This window comes from Pleurodeles waltl, chromosome 3_1 (assembly GCF_031143425.1).
Source record: "Pleurodeles waltl isolate 20211129_DDA chromosome 3_1, aPleWal1.hap1.20221129, whole genome shotgun sequence".
Taxonomy (NCBI): Eukaryota; Metazoa; Chordata; class Amphibia; order Caudata; family Salamandridae; genus Pleurodeles; species Pleurodeles waltl.
The window spans coordinates 868,491,813-868,512,676 of NC_090440.1; the positions used below are offsets into that span (position 1 = coordinate 868,491,813).

A 20,864-nucleotide genomic window follows, 5' to 3' on the forward strand; every position below is an offset into this window, starting at 1 on the left:
AAATCCAACCAGTATGTGTTTGGTAAACGAAAAAAACGCTCCGCTGTAATCAGGCATCAAAGCACACCTGTGACATACTAGGTGTCTTGGGTTGGACCCCAATGATGAAGCATGCCACCAACTGGGTTGATGGGTGAGTTTTTTTTTTTTTAAACAAAACCTAAGGGCATTTCTTTTCACAATTTGAGTGTTTCGAACATCCCAAAGCAAAGTCAGTCTAAAAACATATAAAAACATTTGTGCTTATCAACTCACTGTGAAATCCCATCCATCTCTACACATTTTTGGCCCTTCCCTGTCACAGGCACTTGTGTCATTCACATATATATACACACCTATATATATATATACACACACACACACATATATACACATACACACACCCATATCAACACACACGCATATATACACACACACACCTATATATATATATATATATACACACACACACTTAAATATAGATATATACACACATATACATAAATAAATATATATACACACACAAATATATACACTGTTACAAGTTGTTTTTCTTCGAAGAATGTTTGAGATCGAGTGACTCCTCCTCTTGGTAATACTGTGCATGGGCATAGAGTCCTTTGTTAAATTGTTTTCTTTCCGCTGTCGGGTTTAAAGGCGTTTCCTCTCGCTCTGGTATAATCTTTTCTAAACTTTCTATAAAATGACGTTATAGTTTCGATCGCATATATATATGTGTGTGTGTGTGTGTGTGTGTGTGTGTGTGTGTGTGTGTGTGTGTGTGTGTGTGTGTGTGTGTGTGTGTGTGTGTGTGTGTGTGTGTGTGTGTGTGTGTGTGTGTGTGTGTGTGTGTGTGTGTGTGTGTGTGTGTGTGTGTGTGTGTATATATATATATATGGAAAATGTCACTTACCTAGTGTACATCTGCTCGTGGCATGTTTTGCTGCAGATTCACATGCTATGCGCGTATGGATTCCAACATCTAGTGTTGGGCTCGGAGTGTTACAAGTTGTTTTTCTTCGAAGAAGTCTTTTAGAGTCACGGGATAGAGTGACTCTTCCCCTTCGGTTCCATTGCGCATGGGCATCAACTACATTGTTAAATTGTTTTCCCCAAAGGGGTAAAGGAAGGAGTGATAGAGTATAAAAGTAAAAAAAGAGATGTCCATGCAAATGTAAATGTATATACATATGTGTTAACTTAAACGACTACAGGCTTCCAGGGAGGGTGCATGTGAATCTGCAGCACAACATGCCACGAACAGATGTACAGTGGGAAAGTGACATTTTCCGTTCAATGGCATGTGTAGCTGCAGATTCACATGCTATGCATAGACTACAAAGCAGTTTGTCCTCCCAAAAAATAGCGGTGGCTAGCCAGCAGGAGTTGAAGTTGTTTGAAATAAAATTCTTAGAACAGCTTGGCCTACTGTGGCTTGTTGTTCTGATAATACGTCCACACAGTAGTGTTTAGTAAATGTATGAGGTGTTGACCATGTAGCTGCTTTACATATTTCAGCCGTTGGTATATTTCCTAAAAAAGCCATTGTTGCACCTTTCTTTTGTGTAGAATGTGCCTTGATAGTGATTAGAATCTGTCTTTTTGCTTTGATATAGCATGTTAGTATGCACCTTACAATCCATCTTGCTAAACCTTGTTTTGATATAGGATTGCCTGTATATGTTTGTTGGAAAGCCACAAAAAGTTTAGTCTTTCTAAACTGTTTCGTTCTGTCTATATAGTACATTAGAGCTCTTTTGAGGTCTAATGTATGTAGAGCTCTTTCTGCCACCGAGTCCGGCTGTGGGAAGAAGACTGGCAGTTCCAAGGTTTAATTAATATGAAATGTTGAGACTACTTTCGGTAGAAATTTTGGATTTGTTCTTAGTCCAACTTTGTTTATGTACTTGGAAGAAAGGTTCTTCAAGAGTAAAAGCTTAGATTTCACTCACTCTTCTCAAAGAAGTAATTGCCATTAGGAAGGCAACTTTCCATGTTAGAAATTGAATTTGGCACGAGCTGGTGGTGTTCTTGGTGGAATGATGCGTTTGAAGCCTTCCATGAAAGCTTTAATGACAGGAACTCTAAATAAAGAGCTATGTTGAATATTCTGTAAATATGCAGAAATTGCAGTAAGGTGTATTTTTATGGAAGAAAATGCTAAATTTGATTTTTGTAAATTAAGTAAATACCACACAATATCTTGTATTGATGCTGTAAGAGGATCTATATTTTTAGATTGACAGTAATAGACAAATCTTTTCCATTTGTTTGCATAGCACTGTCTAATAGTGGGTTTTCTTGCTTGTTTAATAACGTCCATACATTCTGATAGGAGTTTTAAATATCCAAATTCTATGTCTTCAGGAGCAAAATTGCTAGATTGAGAGCATTGGGGTTTGGATGTCTGATTTGACCTCTGTTTTGTGTTAACAGAACCGGTCTGCATGGGAGTTTGGAGTGTGGTACTACAGATAGATATAGTAATGTTGTGTACCATGTCTGACGTGCCCATGTCGGTGCTATGAGTATCATGTTGAGTGAAGTTTGAAACAACTTGTTAACTAGAAATGGAAGGAGTGGGAGAAAATCATAAGCAAATATCCCTGACCAATTGATCCATAAAGCATTGCCCTTGGATAGGGGATGTGGGTGTCTGGATGCAAAGTTTTTGCATTTTGTGTTTTTGCTTGTTGCAAATAGGTCTATGTTTGGTGTTCCCCACTTTTGAAAGTATTTTTGAAGTACTTGAGGATGAATCTCCCATTCGTGAGTTTGTTAGAGATTTCTGCTAAGGATATCTGCCAACTGATTGTCTATCCCTGGGATGTACTGCACTAATAGATTAATTTGGTTGTGGATTGCCCATTTCCAAATTTTTGGGGCTAGAAGGGACAGTTGGGATGAAGGTGTCCCTCCCTGTTTGTTTAGATAATACATGGCTGTCATGTTGTCTGTTTTGATAAGAACATTATTCTGTGTGAGAAGAGGTTGAAAGGCTTCAAGGGCCAGAAACCCAGCTAATAACTCCAAGTGGTTTATGTGTAGCTGTTTCTGTTTGACATCCCATTGTCGTCCTTGAATGTTGTGATTGTTTAGGTGAGCTCCCCAACCAGTCATTGATGCATCTGTTGTATTTATGGTTTGAGACACACGGTATTGAAATGACCACCCTTGTATTACATTGGTGCAATTCCACCACTGAAGGGACATATATGTTTGGCGGTCTATCAACACTAGATCTTGGAGATGACCGTGTGCCTGTGACTATTGTTGTGCAAGGCACTGTTGTAAGGGTTGCATGTTTAATCTTGCGTGTGGAACAATTGCAACGCAAAATGCCATCATTCCTCGGATTTTCAAGACAAATCTTACAGTGTATTGTTGATTTGGTTGTATTTGTGGAATTAAGATTTTGGAATGCTTGTATCATTTGTGTATTTGGATACGCTAGAGCTCGTTGAGTATTTAGGATCGCACCCAAATACGGTTGTACTTATGCTGGTTGAAGGTGTGACTTTTGGTAGTTTATAGAGAAACCTAATGTCTGTAGGGTTTCTATTGCATAACGTGTATGGTTTTGGCATTGTGTAAGACTGCTTGATTTTATTAGCCAATCGTCTAGATATGGAAAGACATGTATATGTTGTCTTTTTAGGTCGGCTGCTACTACTGCTAAGCAATCTGTGAATACCCTTGGAGTTGTTGTTATTCCAAAGGGTATTGAACTGGTAGTGTTTCCTTGAATGACAAACCTGAGGTATTTTCTGTGAGCGGGATGGATGGGTATGTGGAAATACGGATCTTTGAGGTCTAAGGCTATCATAAAATCTTGTTATTATAGCAGTGGGATAACATCTTGCAGAGTTACCACATGCAAATGTTCTGATAGGATGTAATAATTGAGGGGCCTGAGGTCTAATATTGGCCATCTTTTTTGGGAATTAGAAAGTATAGTGAATAAACTACTGTTCCTAGCTGAGACTGTGGAACTAACTCTATTGCTTGTTTGAGTGGTAGAGATTGAACCTCTTTTTGTAACAGAATTGTATGTTCTGGGGTTAAGTTGTGAAACCTTTGTGGAATATTTGGAGGAGTGTTTATCAATTCTAGGCATTAACCATTGCGGATAACTGATAGCACCCAGTTGTCTGTGGTGATATTTTGCCAATGTGTGTGAACTGTTGTAGTCTTCCCCCCCACAGGAGAGTTGTTGAGTGGAAGGGAGTGAGGGAAGTCACTGTTTTGGCTGTGTTGCAGATTGTTTAGAGGTTTGGAATTTACCTCTATGTCTAGAGTATTACCCTCTATATATGTGCCTCTAAAACCACCTCGCTGGTACTGGGTTTGGTAAGCTGGTTTTGTTTGGCAGGTTAATGCCTCTGACAATTGTGGTCTGAAACCTCCTCGAAACTGATTTTTACGAAATGACCCTCTATATGGTGTAGAATAGAGTGCACAAAATGCCTTGGCTGTGGCAGAATCTTTTCATAGTTTTTCTATTGCTGTGTCTACCTCTGGCCCAAAAAGATTTTTTTTTTTTAATCAAAGGGCATGTTTAACACAGCCTGTTGTATTTTTGGTTTGAAACCAGAGGATCTCAGCCATGCATGTATACGAATATTGAACAGTTCCGGAAACATTCGGGTTGATGGCACTTGGCCACTTACGAATCATGACCTCAGACTTATCAGGGTCCTTCGGGTTACTTCCCATTTGTTTGGACTTTTTCCCACTGGGGTAGGCTTACACTCATCAATCCAACTACAGTTTCAGATACGAAGAACACACTTGTAATTTTTGGACTGACTTAGTTCTTTCACTATATTACATCTTCTTGGAGCCTTGAAAAAGTCACCAGCGTGATGATTCTTCCTCAGTGAATACAACTGCGCTTTCAAAATAAAGAGACTTTCTTCTAAGAAAATGTGAACACATGCATGCCGTCTTGTTCTTCTGTCCAACGGAACTCGTGTATTGCAGATCCTGTTACCTATATTACACTGTTGTTTACATTGTGTGCTGTGGCTTTGTTTTGCTCATGTCTACGAATAGTGACTGCTGTGTGCTTACAGCGGTATCAGCTGCATCAAGGGCAGATCTTATTTGGTTATTAGTAATAGCTTGCCCTTCTTCTACTACCTGTTGAGCCCTTTTCTGGTGCTCTTTTGGGAGATGCTGTATGATATCCTGCATCTCGTCCCAATGGGCTCTATTGTAACCAGCTAGCAGTGCCTGGGAATTTGCTATTCTCCATTTGTTTGCTGCTTGGGACGCAACCCTTTTTCCTGCAGCATCAAACTTTCTGCTTTCTTTATCAGGAGGGGGTGCATCTCATGAGGACTGACTATTCGCTCTTTTCCTGGCAGGACTAACCACTACTGAATCAGCGGGCACCTGATGGATGATGTAATCAGGGTCAGAAGGTGCAGGTTTGTACTTTTAATCTATTCTAGGTGATATAATTCTTGCTTTCACAGGCTCATTAAAACTTTAGTCTGCGTCCTTTACCCTGCCTGGTAGCATTGGGAGGCATTGGTACATAAAATGAGTTGAGGATAATGTACTGAATAAAGAATCTTCCTGTAAAAGTTCTGTGTGCATTGTAACCCCATGATAGGCTGCAGCCCTAGCTATCACCTGATTATATTCTGTAGTATCTTCAGGTGGAGATGATTTAGAGGGGTAGCTGTTTGGGTCGCTGCTTGGGATGGGATCAGGTTCGTAAAGATCCCATGGATCAACAATGTCTTGTTGTGAGTCAAAAGAATGCATTGGAGACTGCACTGGTGTAAGAGTTATTTGAGGAGAGTTAGGTAGGTGTGGAGAATGAGGAGGAGAAGACTGAGGAGGTGCTGTCTTCTCTTTCTGTTTTGGCACTTTAGCTGGGGGCTGTGCAGTGTCCAATTCCTCCTGAAATGCCAGCTCTTTATTTGTTTTTAAAGGAGGTGCTGTGATGATTCTCCCTGTTTCCTTATGGATGTGTATCGTGGACTGTCTCACATCCATAATTTGAAGGATTGGGTTCAATCTCGGACTCTTCCTCAGAGGTTTTATGGCTTTCTCTCAGTCTTTTGGAAAGTCCTTGTTCCTCTGTATATCCTGTCTTTTTCGGCTCCGAAATGTAATGTTTTTTTTCGGGACCGAAAATGACGAGGAAGGTCACGGCTATGAAACAGTTTTTCTTATTTTTGTCTTCGAGAATTGTTGTCTACTGGAGTTTGAAATTGAGTTTTTTGTCAACTCCGAAGTCTTTGGAGGGGTGGCCTTTTTCGGTGCCGAACTCGAGGGTCGGTCACCGACAGTCTTTTTTCAGGCTGAGTCATGACCTTCCGGCAGTGGCGCACCCAAGGCCTTCTGTTGTTTATGTGGGGGTCCAGGGGCAGACGTACTCACATGCTGGCCAGCTGTGACGGGTCGGTCTTTCACGGATTCCTGCTCAGACTCTGTATCTCTGATCCAGACTGCTGTCTGCATTTGTTCTTTTTCTATTACGTCGAAATGTTCTCCAGTCTTCTATGGCATTTCCAGCCTTCTTACTCTTCGGTCTCTCAGAATCTTTTTCGATGGGAACGATCGACAGGCCTCGCAGTTTTCCTCCCGATGGTCTGGAGAAAGGCAGAGGTTGCAAACCAGATGTTGGTCTGTGTATGGGTACTTCGCATAGCACCGAGGGCAGAATCGGAATGGAGTCCTATCCATAAGGCTCTCCATGCGGTCTACCCGAATAGGCCCAAGTTGGGCGCGCGCGCCCCGAAGGGCGAACAAAGTTGTTTACCGACGGTACTGCTGTTTCGATTGAAGATGTATAACGCAATCGATACAATACCGTCAAAAAAGAAGGTTTTTTAACATTTTCCAAATCAAAATCTCGGAGCGAGAGGAAACACGTTCAAACCCGACGGCGGAAAGAAAACAATGGAGTTGATGCCCATGCGCAATGGAACCGAAGGGGAGTCACTCGATCCCGTGACTCTAAAAGACTTCTTCGAAGAAAAACAACTTGTAACACTCCTATGCCATCGAACACATATATATATATTTATTTATTTATATATATATATTTGGATCCAAAAAACCTTGTAGTAAGAGGATGACTGTAGATGCGAAAAGGGTATCAGATAAAGGTAATACCTTAACTTTCGATTTTCATGTCTTCTTTTGGTGTTATACTGTAGCCACTATGAATGTATTAATCAACCTTAAATTCCCTTTTCCTTAATTATACTTTTGGAATTTCATTTTTTTGGTTTTGTGCACTGCTGTATGGTGGCCGATGTGCAGGATTATGATGGCGCAAGTGTTTTCATACAATGGTGGATGTATGAGTGTTTCGTGCTAGGTGTGTCTAGTGGGTGTGTTATGTTATGCAAGGTGTTGGGGTATGATGTGTGTGTTGGTGCCTTAGTGGGTGTCTTGATGGCTGTGTAGGGGCATGACAGGGATATGTGGAAGCATAACTGTGGTTGGGTGTTTGATGGTGGGTGTGTAAGCACACGCTGTTGGTTGTGTGATCATGTGACAACGGATGTGTGGCTGCATGAGTGTTGCTGTGTACGGATTTGTGTACAGATGGTGGGTGTATAATAGTGAATAGAGTAGATTTATGATGGAAGGTGGGTGTCTCATGGCGAGTATGGGGCACATGATAATGGTGGGTGTCTGATGGCGGGTGGGTGAGAGTAGGATGTGCCTGTGTGGGTTTATGATTGTAGTATGTGAGCATGTGAGGGTTGATGTGTGCATCTAATGGATTTCTTGCAGATGTATGTAGGTGTCTGATGGTCGATATGTAGGTGTACAATGGTGAGTATTATGTAGATGTACCACAGTGTGTGACTGGGTGCCTGGCAAATGTATGATGTGGCTGCCTGAATCTCTGTGTTTTGACATGCAAATGTGGGCATCTTATGATAAAAATGTTGGCATATGATAGCGGCTGTCTGATCCTCCGTGACTCTGTCTGGCATCGGGTTACCAGATTATGTTAGGGCAAGCTTCTCCAACAAGTAGCTCATGAAGGGCTGCTACCTCTCCAGCTACCTGTATGTAGCACAACCTACTAAATTAGAAGTTCTATTAGGCTGAATTAAATAATATATATGTATACAAATTGAAATGTGTGTATCAAAAACGAGAACGTGTGTATTTTCAGAACTTAGCTGATATTTGGAGAAAAATAGTTACATTTCCCAAATATGTTTAAAAGGTGATATTTGGGTGATATCATGTGGGGCTGGGGAGACTTACTACTATTATTAAATTGGTGTTGGGAACATTGTAGCTATGGATATTATGCAATACACAATTAAAGGTATCCAAAATTGACAAAACTTTTTTCATTATTGCCGGCTACCCTGACTGATGCACTAAGGTAAACACTGCTGTAATCCTGTCAAGGGTGACCACTATAATAGTCTTGTCTAATGTGGCCACTATTACAATATTAATGGCGAAGAAGGTGGCGAATGCCAGAGAGTGCTTGCACATCTGCAAAGCGTATGTCAATAGTGAAATCCGGACGAAGTCATAAAATTTAAACAATATGGTGTTGGGTGCCAGGCTAGCCCTAACACCTGCTACCACAGGTGTCGGAGGGCCACACACTGAAGAGTGGGTGGCTGCCTAAATATTGAAAGAAGTGTGGCCAGGGCACACCAGTAGCATGAATCCTGATCCTGATAATGTAAAAAAAAAAGTAGAAATCTCAATCAAAAGACTGCGTTGTACAAAATGACCATGTGTCCAGAGCAGCCAGATGGTGATAAATGGTCAAAGTTACAATAGGATGTTCGAAAGTAACAATAAGTCCATACAGCAAAACAGCCAACACGTGTTTCGTCTTCAAGACTTTGTCAAGGCTTCAGATGTATATAAAACGTTATATGTAAACACGAAAGGTACATAGATCAAGCTGCTGGTAGTCATGAGTCCTTGGGAGAAGTCAAATAGTATTGGCAAATGATGGCCATGATAAGCCTCAAGTATTTGTGGAGCGAATAAGCCCGTGCCGTGTTGTAACACTCTGCCCAAACCCCGACGCGCACGGCATGGAGTATGGGACCGTGAGAATGCAGAGTTACACTATCAAAACTACAACTCTCAAAGTCAGTCATGCAGCCCCAGGGACAGTATGGACATTACCCAAAAGGCACACTTCTGGGATGTTAGTGGCACACAGATTATTTAAGACCATACATGTACAAAGGCATGTTGTCTGGCAACGAGTATTGTTGTGGCTCTCTCAATACTCACTATAGTTTTGGTCTTGATATTTTAAGCTGTGTGGGACTATAAGCTGGACCACAGATTCCGTCTTCTTCAGACTCCTCTGCATCAATAAGGTATTGAGGAGGATTTGATTATGCTTTGCTGGAGCACCTCTCCCTCTGAGATTAGTATGCCCTTTGGTGTCTCGATAGGCTTAGGAGGTGACAATAATGAAACATTCAATAATGGAAACTGTTTAATCACTGATGGCAGTTTCATCAGTGAGACAGTTGTCAACAATCAGCACAGTGGATGCCCACAGAGTTCATATTTTCATAAATGCCTTTGTTCTCCTAGATCCAATCATTGACTAAGTTATAGTAGAGGTCTCTGTAAACACCTTCAACAATACGGGACAGACTATATGCAGGAGGCCTCTCTTTGGTGCTGAATCATGTTTCCTTGTCACCAAAGAACTTAATGATATTTTCACCAATAATTACGTCACTGATGGTTCTGAAGATGACTGTCTTTACGGAGACTTACCTTCTCAAGCTATTAGGCTATCTTTGGTGGTGGTTCAGATGCAAACTTTCCTTTGTCAATGAGGGATATCTCTTCAAATGAAGAAATCTGGAAGTTTGCATTTTTGTGAAGCTTTTTCAGAGGTTCTTAAGATGTCAATGCCATTTTCTCAGGAGATGTTACAGAGCTCCTAACATCTGAATGTGCTTTTTATGGTGTTTTAAAGCCTTTTTGAGGCATCATCAGAATCTTCATCGGTGGATAATATTTCTTTGGATTTTGATCTCTGGAACCAAATCAAAAGTTACATCTCCCCATCTTCAAGGGTTTTAGTTGAAAAGGTGCAGCAGATCTTACATTCCTTAGCCTTATGGTTAAGATAAAGACATAGTGAGACCTCTTTTTGCCACCCCTCGCAAAAACACCAAAGATAACTTTTTAGATGTATCAGATTTTCAATGCATTTTCTAGATCACAGAAAGGTGGAAAATGTTGATCAAAGAAGCAAGCCTCTTTTTGGAGACAGATTATAAACATTTTCATAAAAGATAACAGTATAGTCACCACATGAAAACAGTCTTAGGTTGAGAAAAGTAACTTGTCTGTAGATCAGATTTCCGAGGTATGGTAGCCTCTGGGGATTGGTCAACTATAAACTTTCTCCAATTTAGTTGGACTTTGATTCTTTCTAAAATAACTTGAGTAGGCACTATTTCAATATTTTGAAGTGTTACATGCTATATTAAACAATGCAGTCCTCATTATGAATATCACTGGACTCCCTGCCAGACTGGTGTGGGGAATTCAAGCATGTGAATCTATAAAACATCCATTCTGGGTAAACTACATTTTCAATGAAACACGATAGGAGAAACATCCCAAGCGCATAATGGCCTTCCATTCTCAGTATCTGAGATAGTATACGTTTCCAAAGGCATCATCCCATGTATTTAATAGATCACTCACCCCAGCTGCTGGGCTGCCTTCATCCCGCACCCACAAATAGCTGACAATGCCCTTGTCGTCTGATGATTTGGAACCATCCAGCTCCACTGTGCTCGTCGGCAGTGTGATTACCGCATTACCAGTAATCTTGGCCACAGGTGGTTTGTTTATTTCTACAGTGAAAAAGGCAAAAAGGAAGAATTGAACAGATAACCTTCAATAAACATTCTCTTCCAGAATTACAAAATAATGCTCCTTGTTTCATAGGCCTCATCCTGACATGAGCCACACCCTTGATCCTCATCAGAGCCATGCCTCCAATCGTTGCCCGAGTCCCACCCCTACTTCTCAGCTGGGTTACACACCCATAAGACGAGCCCTGCTGCTGCTCACACCTAAACTATGCCACTCCACACTGCCCAACCTAATGGATTCTTTTGTCCTTGCCTTAACAATGTCTCGACTCATTGTGTGCATTCCTACAGAACCCGTATGCCATCTTTCAACATTATTTTCCTACCTTCTCTCACAATGACATTCACAGAGCTTTGACTCTGCAGGTCCCGCTCATCCTTCACAGTCAGTGTGAATGCATATGTCCCCACCTGAAGGCCCGTCACTGTAGCCACACTGCTGTTGGAGTGTTCAATTTTGACGCCATCTGGGCCCCTTGAAACCAAAAGGAACAACTCAGCATCAGTTTTTAAGCAACTGTAATTACATAAGCCAAAAACACAGAATCTATCATTGGGTAGAGAAAACCTGAGCAGTGCAATACACTTCAAGTCCAATGACACAGCAGTAAGATACATGAAGAACACATCACTATCTGTGACTGAGAAATCTATGACACTTTAAGCACTGTTAACATTTGATCTGGTGTTAGGGAGGCTGTACAAGTGGAGAGCTAAGCGCGGTGTCAGGTAGTGCTAGATCCATGCTCTTGTAATACTGACTAACTTTATCTGAGGTCAGAGAGTGTGGGGTTCATGAGACTGTTTTACTGAGAAAGGTAATCTGGGAGTCAGGTAGGGTAGGGGCTGTGAAGCTCTAGTCAAGCGATACCAGAAAACTCTATGGCCCTTGGATATAGCATTTTGTTTAAAGTTTTAGCACACCAAACTAAACCAAATTGAGACCACAAGTTGAGGAATGCAACTATCTGTCAAATAACAGACAGGTCGGATAACAAGGTGGTCCTATGACCTTAAGTTATCTGATAACCTTAAAATGCTACAGAGAATCAGTTGTCAACAGGTGGAAGGGGGACGTCTATGAAGCTGGAGTACAGATGAGAGCTCAGTATGGGCTCAGTGACAATGACAACAACCACTACAGGTTGGAGAAGAAGGATAGCTCATTAAAAAGATGATATACAAACATCTTATGCAAAAGCTTGGTTTTAGACAACATTACAAGGGAAAATGTGCTACACAAGTGGATCTTCTTCCATTTCAAAACAGGGTAACCTTTTCAACTGCATATGCCTTGACTGTTGCAACATCACTAATCACCTTTTTACAGGTAATGCAAAGACGTCTCCTGGAGGGTGACTAACTTTTAATACTGAATGTGGTGTGCTCCCACGATATATAGGCAGAAAGTACTGCCTCAATGAGTTACCACTGCATGTATTTTCCTCAACAAAAAGTTTAGAAATGTGGAAAATGTTTACACAACGAGGCTATGGTTCCTTGCTGAAACCTGCTATTCTCCTACAAAAGTGTTGGGAACGTTTAGACAGATGCTTCTCAGATTACATCTTCCCAAAGGACCTTAAATGGGCACATCAATGCCAAGGAACTTGTGAAGACTTTTTTTCTGTAGACATTTACAGATAAATATTCTGTAAGAAAACAGTGCTGAAACTTGGGTACCAGGCTTCCAGACTCCATCTCCATGAGTTTCTTTTAGTTTACACTGACTTTCACTCAGAAGCTATTTGAGATTCTTACTTGCACACCATTTAGAATAATACTGATAGTCTCACACAGACATATAACACTTTGTAGGGATCCTTGTGCCTTTCATGGAGCTGTATAAGCAATGTTTTGCATTCAGGTGTTACTTTCCAATGGAGACAGTATCTTTCTGCATAGCAAGCAGAATCTTTATTGATAAAGTATATGTTCCAAGCCTTCATTCTTTAGAAGTCTTTAGAACTCTCAAAAAATAAATGCATAAACATCCAACTCATGTTTTGAGGAATTTCCTTTCACAAGGTTGTAAATAAACATAAGAAATAAAAAAGATTTCTTAAATGCCATAAATAACAATCTGTCATAGGAACAAAAACAGCAATCCATAATTTATTCAATAATCTAAATTATTACCAATGTCCTAAAACTTGAAACTCAAACTTAAAAAACAGGTTAAGCCACACTCAGTAACCCAGTAAATAGCTTTTAAAAAATATTTCTGTTAACTTTTTCATTTGAAACATATGGTTTAATGCCCAAGTAATAGTTACCAAATAATCTCTATCGCTATTAAAATTTTCAAATTGCTGGAGCTGCTTTCACATTAACTAAGATTAACGTTTGACATATTACCGGGCAACATAGCACTTTTCAAAACAATTCTGAAAGTTCTTGCTCAAGAAGAACTGGATAATGTTCAGCTAGTAAGACCACCTACATATTCCATTTGAAATACCATTCCCCAAAACAGCTGTTGAAGGGCAGTCTAAACTATCTCTGGTGAAATGCACAAACATAAAAAACAACCAGTAGGTGAAAATGTCACAGTCAAACTACTCTCAGAAAGAAACTAAGAATGTAATGCAACCAAACCTAAACTACAAAGTACTGTATCTCATCTGAAATAGGTTGATCCTGCTCCACTCGCTCTCAAAAGGGAAAAAAACAAATAATCTACATGGGCCCCAAAGGAACTAAAGGAAGTAAAGAAATATTCCACAGCATTGGAAAATGCAGGTCTCCAAAAACCTCACTCACAAACAACTTATTAAAAGTAGCCAGGAGAAACTGAAATAAAACGTTTCAAAGGCCAAAAGCCACCATCCTTCAAAATTAATTAAATTCTGCAAACCACAGACCAAAAAACACAGCTAAACAATTGTTTTGAAACACCTGCAAGCCCCAAAATTGGACATCTCCATAAAAAAATTGGGAAATGCTGGTAAATTCTTCAACAACAAAATACAAAAAGTAAGAAATTACATTCAAGAAAATCCATGCAATACCTCAGCAAGACAACCCATGTAATACCTCACCAAAACGGTATAAGGAAAATATACGAGAAAATAGGATTTATTTTACCCTCTCTGACAACACTAAGTTTTTTAAGCAATCTTCTCCAGGGAAACCCTTATTCCATATATCATGAACCAACATTTAGAAACCTTCAACGCCGTTTACAGGCTGCAGATTATAAACTTCTCTACCGGAACTGGCTGGATTAAAGTAAAAAACAAAATTGAGGAAATAAAATCATTAAAGTAAAAGATAATTTCAAAAGTGAAAGCAAACAAAACCAGGGCACTCTGAGTAATGAGTCCACAATGAAGAAAAATACAGAATTATTTATTTCCTTATGTTGAGAAACAAACACATCAATGTTCAGAGACAGCCAACACGTGTTTCATCCAGCAGGACTTTTTCAAAGCATATAGATGGCTTAAATTAATATGTCCAATGATGTCTCTTAATGAGCAGGAAGCGATAAGCCCCTCGTGTTTATTCTTCATTCACACCACGCGCACGCCGCATTTCGGTTTTCCCTGCCTCTCGGGATCGGCAGAGGCCAGGTGTTTGGGCTTATCAGGGCCCCGCAACACACCATTCTTAAGACTTCAGATGGTTGGTATATACAGTCCTCTCATCATATAGGACCCACGCTACATGGGCATTGTCGTTACTGTTTCAGATGTGCGATCTGCAAGCATCAACCACTTTTTCAGTAATCTTCACCATAATTTCAAAGGAGGATGAGAACCATAGTGTCTCATACTGAGTGATGCGGATATCATCTGTGGTAACAGTAAGGGCAGTTTCCATGCTGTGGTTGGGTCTTAAACCAGACTGAGCTGTATTGAGGAGTTGGTGGTCACTGAGTCATTCAGTGATGTTAATGATTATTTTTTGTTTTGTTTTTAATCCTGTAAGAGAGTGGTTGCAGGGAGATCGGTTTGTAGCTGGGGCACGTTGAAGGGTCCACAGAGTGTTTCTTCTGCAAAGGCAGGACAGTTGCATGCTTCCGAACATCTGGGAAGGTCGCAGAAGAGATAGAGGCATTCAGAATAGGTGTGAGTATGGCACTGATGGATTGCAGTCCTCTGGAAAAGGCGTGGTGGGAGCAGGGGTCTGAAGGACAAACTCATTTTCACATGGGTCACTACCACAATGTCACTGTTTTAGTCAGATTTGTTTCCCCAGCAGACCCAGTAAAAGGACAGGGAAGCCGTGTGCCAACACATCGTGGCAACCTGGCCCCAGTAGAATGAGCACGCAGTTCTTGAGGAACCTGTTCTTAATTTTAGCAAATGAGTAGCAGATCTTAAAGGAGAGCATGATTGAGGAGGAGATGGTCTGAACGTCCTTGACTTTTTTTTTATCTCTAGAGAATCCACACAAAACAGATTGTCCACCCAGTACGATCTATATAATAGCTCAGCGCTCTCTTAGGGTCCATACCATATGCTGAATTTAGGGCCACTAGGATGACTTGGGCCCAGTCTGTCCCGATCTTCTTCAGAACTCAGGAGAGAAATGGTATTGGCGGAAAGGCATCCACAGATGCCTTTACAATTGCAGCTGATGTTTCTTCTTCTCTCAGAATATTTAGCACCTCATTCTTTTTATCCTCTGGCAAGTGTTCTAGAAACTGAGATAGGTCAGGCCCCTTATGTCTGTCTCAACCTAAAATGGATAAGGTGTTTGCATCTCTGTTGATTATTGAAGCTGTAGTGAAAAACCAGCTGTAGTGAAAACCCTTTACCCAATATTGTCTAGGCGTCTACCTTTTCTTTCAGGGGGTGCTGTAAAAAGATTCCTCAACCACCTTTGCACAGCTTCCACTACTACTAAGTCTGCTTTAGGATAACCTAAGTAGAAGTGTGTGCTGTTGTAGCTGAAGATACGACCTGAGCAACTGGTTCAGTCAAGGACTAGTATTCATTGTTTGTGCAATCCAACTTGGAGTACCTTGTGGCTGGTCCAGATCTAGAAATCGTTTTTAGTCTGCCATCAGTCTTAAATGTTTTACCAAGGCTCCTGGGATACAAGTGTTTTCCTAATTTGGACAGTGATGGTTTCCATTGTAGCTTTTTTTTACTCCTGGTACGACCGTCAATGAGGCGGCTGCGACTTTTTAACAAAGAGTTTCTAACAGCTTGACAGCTATGGCTCATCAAGTGATCCATGAAGAGGCTTCTCAATAGGATCTCCTGATCACTGTCATATTTTTGGCAATTAACCATTAATCAACTAGCGTTATATGGAGAACCAGAAAGGGCTTATTTAGAACCATCAATATCTAATAGGCTGGAAGACTAATGTTTGGATATCTTGATTGGAAATATGTCTGTTGGCATGACTTCTGTGATGCTGCAGTCTCTGAAGTAAAAGTTTAGAGCCCCAATAAAGGTTCTTCAGCTACAGAAGTAGTCCGAAGTTTTACAGTCATTGATGTAATTTGTAGATGGGATCTTAGTTTATGAAAGTGTGGTTGTTGGGTGTCTTGTTTATGGTTGAAGGCAACGAAGTTCCCACATATGATGTCCAGTAGAAGTGTGAAAGATGGTGGCCTCTCAGGGTGTGGTCTTCAGGTAGACTGTCTCTAGTTGGTTAAATTACTTTCATTTTAAATGATGCGATTAGGCTACCTAAGAGGTATTATTATAGGCTTAGGGCTACGTTTAACATGGAACTGCTACTGAAATGTTACAACAGGGATGGCTCAGGCATGCAAATCAATTTACCATTCAATACTGGAGAAGCTAAAGTGGCTTCCCATATGGTGCTGATGAGGAGAAAAGCTTAATTTGGTGAACCCTTCTTTTGCCTATATCACTATACTGCCACACAGAGGGATTCTGGTGCTACTGGGACGTCTGTGTGGGCTGTGCTGCCTATACTGGAACGTCCTAAGAAGCACCAAGATTCCAAACTGGCTGACGTGGGTTGCTGGGGATTGAAGCCCAAGGGACAGGCAGTGGCAATCCCAGCCTTAAAGAGTTCCAAAACATCATCTGTCCTATCTCCGAAAGGATGTTCACCATCAAATGACATGTCTATTAGTGTGACTCAGACATACACAGAAAAGCCTGTAGAATGCAGCCAGGTAAGACGGTGCAGGGATAGTGAGGGTCTCATAGCTGTGGCTACATCCAGACAAGCTTTGATTCTATGCCTGGATGCCTGCTGACAATGGGGTACAACTGCAGCAAAATGATACTTCAGATGGTTAGGAAAATTTTGAAAAACAATATCTGGCATTCTACAAGCCTATGGGTTTAGCAGCTAAGACAATAAGCTACTTTGTATGATGCAATGCAAAGATACCCACCAAGACTGCTTTCTTCCGCCCTCTTTCCAGTTTTTTGGACTCTATCAGGAGTGTGGGCAGGAAAGGATACCAGGTTCAGTTTGGTGGAGGAGGAAGCCTGTACTAAGACTCTCTGGTGAAGGATAGACTAAAGAGATGCTGGATACTCCGGCGCTGACCTATAATGCCTAGCCACTGTTCTGTTCAATACCAGTGCTGTGGTCAGTTTCGCTCAGGCACCCATCATAGATTCTAGAATGACCACATCATATCACAAAAATGGGTCTGCTAAGGTAGTGGTGGACTAGAGAGCCTCAGTGAGGATGTTCAGCCTGAGTTCTAGAGAATGGAGGGACACCTTAATGATGGCCCTCAGTTCCATTAAATGGAGGTGCAACTCAAACACCTTGGTTGCCTTATTAATGACGGTGTTGAATGATACAATCTCAGCTGGAACAAGTCCCAGAGTGGAATATCTGGAGAGATATCCAGCCCAGTAGCAATTCTGTCGTATTAGATAGTTGGCTGTTTCAGATGTGGGGAGTTGTGGAAATCTTGGCGCCTTGATGTCATCTGTGTCTTGATGCCTCTGAGACATCTGCCAAAAAAATGTCATGAGTCCTAAAGGGGGTAGCTGTGGGTGCCCACTTGTGGTGTTCAATTCCAGAATTTGCTACAAATAAAAGTTCTCAGTGCTTCAAGAGGAAAGGAGTGGCCACCAGACATCCCCTCAAAGAAGAAAACTTCTCAATAATGAGTAGGGACTGACTATTTAGAGTCCGACATAGTTAAGACATGATCAATGCACCAAATCAAAACCTTTATTCAAGCAACCCTGAAAATTGTGACACAAAAAACAGTTATTGCCTTATAACCCTGGCTGTAATAAAAAATAGAACATGAAGCGCATAGGACCCCATATCTGGCTAGTGTATTAGAAAATCCCTGCGCATAAATCAAAAATCAGCTGTAAAACACCCATTTTAATCATACTTCCAAACATAGCCCCTGTGTTGGAAAGTACCAAAACAAAATTACCATCTCACGACTTATAACAAGGTTTCAGAAACACTACTTCGCCAAATTCAAAATCAGTGAACAATTCAAGTTGTCCATACGTATCAGCCATTTTATAGACAAAAATTATCAAAAGTCACTGTGAATAACACAAACCATTTAACTCGCAACATATGCAGAGATCACAAGGCTTTGATTACCGTATTTCACTAATCAAATTAGCGTCAGCCTAAAGTATATTCAAAGCATAGCGAGCTTCAATCACGCTAAACTTCCAAAAAAGTGTTCTTCAACTAACCATGTAAAACAGTTACCATTTGAAGTGAAATGCATGTTATGCTATGCTAGCATAACTGGCGTCTAGTACAACCGATGGAGTCTTATGTAATATCTAGTCCTTGGTATCACTGTGAATGCCATCTTGGCTAGCATTTAAATACGTAACAACGACAACGGACTTTCTAGGTCTCATGGTCTTCTGTTTGCAGTTATGGAAGCCATCCTAGAATGATGCCCCAAATCGCTGTTTACGAAGGAAGGTCAATATCCCCATCTGAAAAAGGCATGAAATGTTCACATATCCTATCCAAATGAATTTGTACGCGCCATCTTGGCATGTGTAAGAAACTAAAGTAACAGGTGCACAGCATCCGCTGTAAGCCACATGCCAGTACAATGTGCACTATGTCGAAGGACTGCAAAGCTATGCCAGCATCTTAACTGAGTGTCATATTATACCATATTTTATGCATAGTCTACAATGAACAAGTTACTTACCTTCGGTAACGCCTTTTCTGGTGGATACAATAGCTACCTGTGGATTCCTCACCTAAATAATTTTCCCCCATACGTCAGCATCCGACGGACATTTTTCTTCTAGCTCTGTACGTCGACGATGACGTCACAATTGCCCGACTCCCACGCAACGCCGTAGGACGTCATCCAGGCAATAAGAGGTCCTCGTCGGCGTGCAGACGTCAGTTATCACCATTTTTTACATGTCTTTGAGGCGAACAGGTGAACATTGTTACTACATATTTGACATGAACACATCAATCAAAACTTATATACCATCATTTAATTCAACCAATAGTAAAACATAACGAGAAGAAATAAACATCCTACTGTATACAGTTCTACAATATCAAATATATCTATATATCTACACATAATGAAAATGTCACTTACCCAGTGTACATCTGTTCGTGGCATCAGTCGCAGTAGATTCGCATGTTTTGCAATAGCTCGCCATCTGGTGTTGGGCCGGAGTGTTACAAGTTGTTTTTCTTCGAAGAAGTCTTTCGAGTCACGGGACCGAGTGACTCCTCCTTTTGTCTCCATTGCGCATGGGCGTCGACTCCATCTTCGATTGTTTTTCCCCGCAGAGGGTGAGGTAGGAGTTGAATTGTAGTAATAGTGCCCATGCAATGGAGTGACTAAGTATGCACCTATTTAAGGTTGAGATGATACATATATAAATAGTTGAAGGTAACTTCCAAACTGCTACAGGCTCCCAGGGAGGCGGGTGGGCACATGCGAATCTACTGCGACTGATGCCACGAACAGATGTACACTGGGTAAGTGACATTTTCAGTTCGATGGCATCTGTCGCTGTAGATACGCATGTTTTGCATAGACTAGTAAGCAGTTATCTCCCCAAAAGCGGTGGATCAGCCTGTAGGAGTGGAAGTAGTCTGAAATAATGTTCTTAGTACGGCTTGACCTACTGTGGCTTGTTGTGCGGATAACACGTCTACACAGTAGTGCTTGGTGAATGTGTGAGGCGTAGACCATGTGGCTGCCTTACATATTTCTTGCATTGGGATGTTTCCTAGAAAGGCCATGGTAGCACCTTTCTTTCTGGTTGAGTGTGCCCTTGGTGTAATGGGCAGCTGTCGTTTAGCTTTAAGGTAGCAGATTTGGATGCATTTAACTATCCATCTGGCTATACCTTGTTTTGATATTGGGTTTCCTGCATGAGGTTTTTGAAATGCAATAAATAGTTGTTTAGTCTTTCTGATGTTTTTTGTTCTGTCAATGTAATACATCAATGCTCTTTTGACATCTAATGTATGTAGTGCCCTTTCAGCTACGGTATCTGGCTGTGGAAAGAACACTGGAAGTTCCACTGTTTGATTTAGATGGAACGGTGAAATAACCTTTGGCAAAAATTTAGGATTGGTCCTTAGGACGACCTTATTCTTATGTAGTTGTATAAAAGGTTCCTGTATTGTAAACGCCTGAATCTCGCTTACTCTTCTTAGGGAAGTAATGGCGATGAGAAATGCCACCTTCCAGGTTAGGAACTGTATTTCGCAGGAGTGCATGGGTTCAAAAGGTGGACCCATAAGTCTAGTTAGGACAACATTTAGGTTCCATGAAGGAACAGGTGGTGTTCTTGGTGGTATAATTCTCCTAAGGCCCTCCATGAATGCTTTAATGACTGGTATCTTATATAGGGAAGTTGAATAGGTAGTCTGCAGGTATGCAGATATTGCTGCAAGGTGTATTTTAATGGAAGAGAAAGCCAGGTTAGATTTTTGTAAGTGAAGCAAGTAACCCACTACATGTTCTGGAGTTGTGTGTAATGGTTGTATTTGATTAATATGGCAGTAGCAAACAAACCTCTTCCATTTACTTGCATAGCAGTGCCTGGTGGATGGCCTTTTGGCTTGTTTTAT

The 20,864-nt window shown here is 41.0% G+C and overlaps 1 protein-coding gene across 4 annotated transcripts in view; it reads right to left on the reverse strand.

Moving 5' to 3' along the window:
• The window catches only part of KIAA0319L (KIAA0319 like), a 612,066-nt gene that overhangs the window by 150,561 nt on the left and 440,641 nt on the right, over positions 1-20,864 (reverse strand). For all 4 annotated transcript variants that reach the window (XM_069223811.1, XM_069223812.1, XM_069223814.1 and 1 more), the window contains exons 13-14: positions 11,180-11,328; positions 10,681-10,832 (exon numbers count right to left, since the gene is read on the reverse strand). In XM_069223811.1, coding sequence (XP_069079912.1) covers positions 10,681-10,832; positions 11,180-11,328 — 301 coding nt within the window. The remainder of the gene's footprint in view (positions 1-10,680; positions 10,833-11,179; positions 11,329-20,864) is intronic.